The sequence below is a fragment of the Sinocyclocheilus rhinocerous genome, unplaced genomic scaffold, assembly GCF_001515625.1.
Source record: "Sinocyclocheilus rhinocerous isolate Xijiao unplaced genomic scaffold, SAMN03320098_v1.1 scaffold950, whole genome shotgun sequence".
Lineage (NCBI taxonomy): Eukaryota > Metazoa > Chordata > Actinopteri > Cypriniformes > Cyprinidae > Sinocyclocheilus > Sinocyclocheilus rhinocerous.
Genome location: NW_015637169.1, coordinates 330,314 through 336,809, shown reverse-complemented (window position 1 = coordinate 336,809; position 6,496 = coordinate 330,314). Strand labels below are relative to the sequence as shown.

Genomic DNA, 6,496 nt, shown 5'->3' with positions numbered 1-6,496 from the left:
TAGCTGTATGTGAACATAAACTATCTGCAAAGTTGTGAAGCCGACAGTGCACGATAAATAAAGTTATTGTCTATCAAAAAAAAAATCGGCTCGCAATCGCCTAAACGAGTCGTCAGGAATTCGAATCTTATTCTGTTACGGCTCTACGTCACGAAGTAACACATTTGCATAAGGTTTGCCCACATTTTACGTCACCAACTTGCCCGCCCGCAAACACAGTAAAATTTCCGTGTGGTTAACATCATGTCGAGAAGACGCTGTATCCTACGCTGTGAGAGTAAATTTGTTTTATCACATCTTATAATTACCACAAACTTGTTAACACTTGACACTTAACACTGAGAAAAGTCCTGCTCCAGTCGTGTTTGCAAATCAGTTTCTTGTCGATCAGCCAGTTCTACAGTTTCATCATCAGACTCCGGCTCGAATTGGTAAGGTACAATTGATACCATCTTTTCTATGTATTGACAAGTCTCCAGGACTGTCATTCCGTCATGGCAATGGGTGTTTCGTTTCCGACACGCGCTGTACGCGGTAGACCAATCCAGAGCCAATCTCTCTACGGCTCTGGACCAATCACAAAGGACTGCGCCATCTGAGCAATCACAGCAGTGAGGGCTCACGGAAAGGAGGGGTTTAGAGAGACTGATTCTTTGAACTGCTTCACACGAGTCGTTTACGAATCATTTAGAAATGAAGTAAAATTAAATCAATTTTTTGAGAAAACTAGCGTGTTTTTTGACCTTGCATGCATGTAAACCTGTTTTAGGAGACTCATAAAACAATATTAGCAACCTTAAAAATTGTATAATAGGGGCACTTTAAATACAGTTTCCAAGCTATAAATAATGACGGAGCATAATAATAAATTACAGTCATAATGGTTAACAAGTGAATATTATGAAGAAATGCCGAAATCAAAAGAAAAACAATAAATTATATTTTGCATAATGCTTATTTTTAGGACTTTTTTTTTTTTTTTGCATTGCAGCATCATTGTGACAATTGAGCACATTTAATATCTTCATAATTTTAAAATGTATATTAAGAATATTAATTGTTAAAGTAATTATAATGATGATGATTATGATGATGATGATAAATATAATACTCATTATCATTATGGTAACACTTTACAGTAAGGTTCCACTTGTTAACTATATAATATGTATATAGTGTGCATTAACTAACAATGAGCAATACATTTGTTACAGTATTTATTAATCTTTGTTAATGTTAATTAAGAAAAATACAACTGTTCATTGTTAGTCCATGTTAGCTCAGCTCTATTAGATGGATATTATTACTCTATTAGATATAATAGATAAAATGTTTAATTTTAATAATGTATTTGGAAATGTTGGAATCAACATTAACTAAGATCAATAAAGTATGTTTTTTTTATTGTTAGTTTGTTAACCAATGTGGTTAACTAATGTTAACAAATGAAACCTTTGTAAAGTGTTATTATTTCAAATCATAAATTCATTACTGCAAATTCTTTCAGACATACACTTACTATTGTATTTTTAGTAATATTTCATTAACATTGGGGGGCGTCAATTGTCATTAATAAAGTTTAATTGTCATGAATTTAAAGCAAACAATGCAAAACCTTAAAGGTCTTAAAAATGAGCTCAAAATGCAAAATATAATTTTCTTGACATTTTATAATGTGATTCAGCCTACTATCTTACCATATTATGTTCATGTACCTTTGCCCACCCCAGTTCATCAGTAGATGTCTGCCGTCATTGCTGCTGGCCCAGAGATTTGTGTGTGTATTTGTGTGTATGGGAGAACAGGAGAGAAATAGGGTACAGAATTGAGTGAGGCAGTGGGAGTCTGTTACGTTTTTCTCTGTTTGTGCATGTGAACCTCTTCTACAGCGCTCAACATTGTCCCCCTGCACCCTCTTCTCTCCCCCTGACTCTCAACCCGCCGGGCCGCCGTCCCTCGCTCTGTCCGACTGCAACTCCCTTTCACTTGCTGATGAACTTCATCTGCGATCTGGACTCCGTTCTCCAGGACTACTTTGATATAGTGAAAAACCCCATGGACTTGTCCACTATCAAGCGTAAGCTGGACACGGGTCAGTACCAGGAGCCCTGGCAGTACGTGGACGACGTGTGGCTGATGTTCAATAACGCCTGGCTGTATAACAGGAAGACGTCACGGGTGTATAAATACTGCTCAAAACTGGCTGAGGTGTTTGAACAGGAAATAGACCCCATCATGCAGGAGTTGGGCTACTGCTGTGGAAGGAAGGTGAGCCGTGTGTGTTTGTTGGTTTTGTTTTCTTTACTAATAAGATTTAAAAAAGGAATGTGGCTCAACCCATCAGATTTCACTGGTTTTAAAGTAACCAAAATATACTACTATACTACTACACAACTTATTTAATAATATTTAACTATTTATATTATTATAACAATAATTTCAGCAAACAATATAGTGAGTGCCTTAAAAGTATGTTTAGATACATATTATTATTATTAAGACAGAATTATAATTACTACCGTATAATACCATATAATACTTATTTAACAATATAAGTATTATTATTATTATTATTATTATTATTATTATAACAATTTCAACAAACAGTATAGTTGGTATACTAAATGTATGTTAAATACTACTTAAGAATATTTATAATGTACTACCATATAATGCCAAACTAATTTAACAATAGAACTGTTGTTATTATTATTATTATTATTATTAATAATAATAATGATAATGCCAGCAAGAATGTTAAATGTTAAATATGTATTAAAAATACAAATATTATTTATTTAGAAGAAGAATTTTAACATAATTCCATATAATACCAAACTTATTTGTATTAAATGTAATTATTTAGAAGAATTATAATATACTACCATATAATACAAAACTTATTAAACAATATAATAATAATAATAATATTATACGGTAGTAATTATAATTCTGTCTTAATAATAATAATATGTATCTAAACATACTTTTAAGGCACTCACTATATTGTTGGCTGAAATTATAATTAGTGCGGGGCAACGATTAATTTAAAAAAAATCACAATTAATTTGCGATTTAATTGCATTATGCACAAAATTCAATAATGAAATCAAAAGTAGTGTATTGCGCACTTTTTTCATTTAAAAGTACTGCTATATGAACAAAAGTGCAATAACATTTGATTTGCAAACACTTTAAACAAATAAAGTGCTTTTTTACAGCAGTATTCAGCAGTTAAAATATTTATTGTAAATCTCCACTTAAACATTAATGTAATCAAATTAAATATAAAACCAAAGCTATTTGTTATAGAAAAGCAAGGTATGCTCAGAATCCAGAGCCTCGATCATAACATTATAACAGGCTCCTAACGAGTAGAGACCTGCACTATCGCGGGACCCAATGTGGCGCGGGACAACACTTGATGGGCGAGTATATACTCGTGTGTGCGGGATGCGGGAGAATAAGGGTGTACTCACACTAGGCAATCTTAACCGAGCCCGAGCGTGTTTGACCCCCAAAGCCCGGTTTGTTTGACTAGTGTACCGGGCGCGGTACGCATGTAGTGTGAGAAACGCATAAACTTGCCCAGCCCTAATTATAATGTACTACCTTATAATACCAAACTTATTTAACAATAGAACTGTTAATAAAAAGAATAATTCCAGCATGTTAAATGTTTTGTTAAATATGTATTAAAATACTTTATTATTTATTTATTTATAAGAAGAATTATATCACAATATAATACCAAACATATTTGTATTAAATATTAAATGTTAATATACAACATTTATTATTAATAATGTTTTATTATTATTATTATTATTATTACAACAACAATCCTTTCAGGGAGCAATACAAGTTAATACTTGTCTTAAATGTATGCTAAATATGTATTATTATAACTACTACTACTACTTGTTGTTGTTGTAGTTTTTTAGATTATTTTTATTAAACGATAAGAAATGTCATCTGCCACATTACTGATTTCGTGTATAAAAGCAGTAAAACACTTATTACAGCGTTTTTACCACAGTTAAGTTGTAGTGTTTGGCACATTATGAAGTAGATTGTGGTTTCTTGCTAAAACTAATGGGATATTGCTACCTCACTCTCCTCTTCCTCTTTCTCTCTCTTTTAATCCCTCTATACCTATTTTTCTTCTTCAGTTGGAGTTTTCTCCTCAAACTCTGTGCTGCTATGGCAAACAGCTGTGTACCATCCCTCGAGACGCTGCGTACTTCAGTTACCAGAACAGGTCAGTATTATACACACTATATCCACTGTATTATACACACTAGATCCTCTCTACACACAGTCACTCGCACCCATAGCTTAATACTGTGCAGTACAGCCATTAAAATACAGAGTTATCAGTCGTATAAGAGTAAGAATAACCACTTGAAAGTTCAAAGAGACTTAAATTGAGTCTATATTATGCATACAAACAGAAGCAAGCTATTATATTCATACGAATAGTTATATCATAGTGAATGTGGCCTGATGGGTAATTGCCTGACCCCATCAGGCATGTCATCACACTATGGTAGATCATTTGCATTTCAGCCTAAAATCAATTTCATGTTGCCTGGCAGCATTAAAAGCTCTGCTGTGAAGCGGCCCAGTGCTAGAATGAAGTATTATGAAAGCTGTTTGTTTTCTGAACACTTTAATAGACACTAGGCTACTCCACTACATCTGCCACATTTAGATTTGGTTTATATTGTGTATTTGTATGTAAAAAGATTGAGGTGAGTATTTTTAAGAGTTCTGTTTTCATGTTCTATGTAAAAATGTAAATGCTGTTCTGCTGTGAGCACATATTTCCCACATCAGGGTGTTGTTGAATTTCAGGCCTGTTGATTTGACTTTCGGTGGCAAAATAGACCACATTTCACATCTCTGCTCTTTTTCTGATTTTAAACGGCCATTTTAAAGAGGGTCTGCATTTTTGACTCCAGTTGTGTTTTGACATTTTGTTGGTGTACTTACAATTAACAGGTGTGTTGGCAAGTATTTGTGTTGATTACCTCAGTTGGTAGCTGCAAGCACAACATAACAAAGTGCTAATAAGGAAGCAAAACGATTGCAGTGCTCTTCCTCTAATGCGTTAGTGAAAATCATTGTCAGTTTTCTGAGTTACATAATCCTAGATCCTAACAGCAAAACTCTTATTCGCATAGGGTGGCAAAGACTTTCACCAGAATCAGAGGTTTCGGCGTGGGTTGTGCAAAGCTTAAGTTTTTGTATAACTTTGGCAACCTTAGACTTAAGCTGAACCTTACATTCGTTATATAAAAAGGCTACATAAAACATGTCAAGTCACAATATAACAACACTTGTTATAATAATAATATTAGTATTAACATGTATTTAAAAAAAAAAGATTGACAACAAATGGTAATAAAATATAAGCCCATGTGAAAGCAGCCATATATAATGTATGTTATATATTGTTGTTGTTATATATATTTTTATTATTATGTTGTGATGCCTTTAAGCTGCATTTAAATAAAGAATTTTGTAAAATGATAATGTCAGATATCAGTGGTCCTTCATTTGCTTTATGCAAGGAACATTATTTTTGGGGTAAAATATGACCTGGATATGTTTTATGAGATTCACCCAAAATGTACTGACTAAAAGTACAGTATTTCAAAATTGGCTAAGACTTCATTCATGCTGCCAACTACAGGGCGTACTAACTGTTTATCTGTCACACGTTGTTTTAGTAGCGAATCTTGGGACCCTCTTTAAAATGTCCTGAAAGGATGATGGGTCTCTGTTGCTCCTGTTCTCATTCTTCTCTTCAGTTCGTTCACTCAGTCCATTGTTGTCCCTCGCTCCTCTGGGCGTCACGGTTGTTTTAGAGCTCAGCGGACGCGAGGGAGACGTCTGTGCTTTTGCCTCGGCTTCCTGCTCTCTCTTTTGGTTTAATTTTCTTCTTCTACATCTGACCCACCCCTCCACCTGTTCAACACGTAGCTCTTTGTCCCTCATAACGGTTTTGTTTCTCACACTTTTTTAAAATATTCATTCTGCCGCCCCCCCTCCCTTTCTCTCCCTCCTTTTTTAACGCTTGTGATGTCTGCATTGGCCTGCTTTGATGTGACCAATCATCCGCTCCGAAATTTACACGCAACCAATCAATCAATCTGCCCACACAAAAAACCTGCTTCATGATTGGCTGCTCCCGGCGACGAACCTGCCTTCTCCTGTGTGCCTGTCTCCTGGCCTGCCCTGCCCTGATTGGTGGCTGCTTCCACGTGCCCTCACTGTGATTGGCTGTGCTCTTGACGAACGGTCTAGTTCACCCAAATATGGGCTTCTTGCTGACAGGTACCACTTCTGTGAGAAGTGTTTCAATGAAATCCAGGGGGAGAATGTATCCCTGGGGGACGATCCAACCCAGCCTCAAACGTGAGTAACCATCGAAATGTTTGTGTTTTGATCATCTTCTTCGTTGTTATTGTCGTGATGCTATTCGTCGGGA

General features: G+C 35.1%; 1 protein-coding gene across 1 annotated transcript in view; it reads left to right on the top strand.

The window, feature by feature from the left end:
* LOC107748789 (histone acetyltransferase p300-like) overlaps positions 1-6,496 on the top strand; it is a 40,654-nt gene that overhangs the window by 27,018 nt on the left and 7,140 nt on the right. The window contains exons 18-20 of the mRNA XM_016563742.1: positions 2,029-2,268; positions 4,173-4,261; positions 6,313-6,423. Of these exons, the coding sequence (XP_016419228.1) occupies positions 2,029-2,268; positions 4,173-4,261; positions 6,313-6,423 (440 nt within the window). The remainder of the gene's footprint in view (positions 1-2,028; positions 2,269-4,172; positions 4,262-6,312; positions 6,424-6,496) is intronic.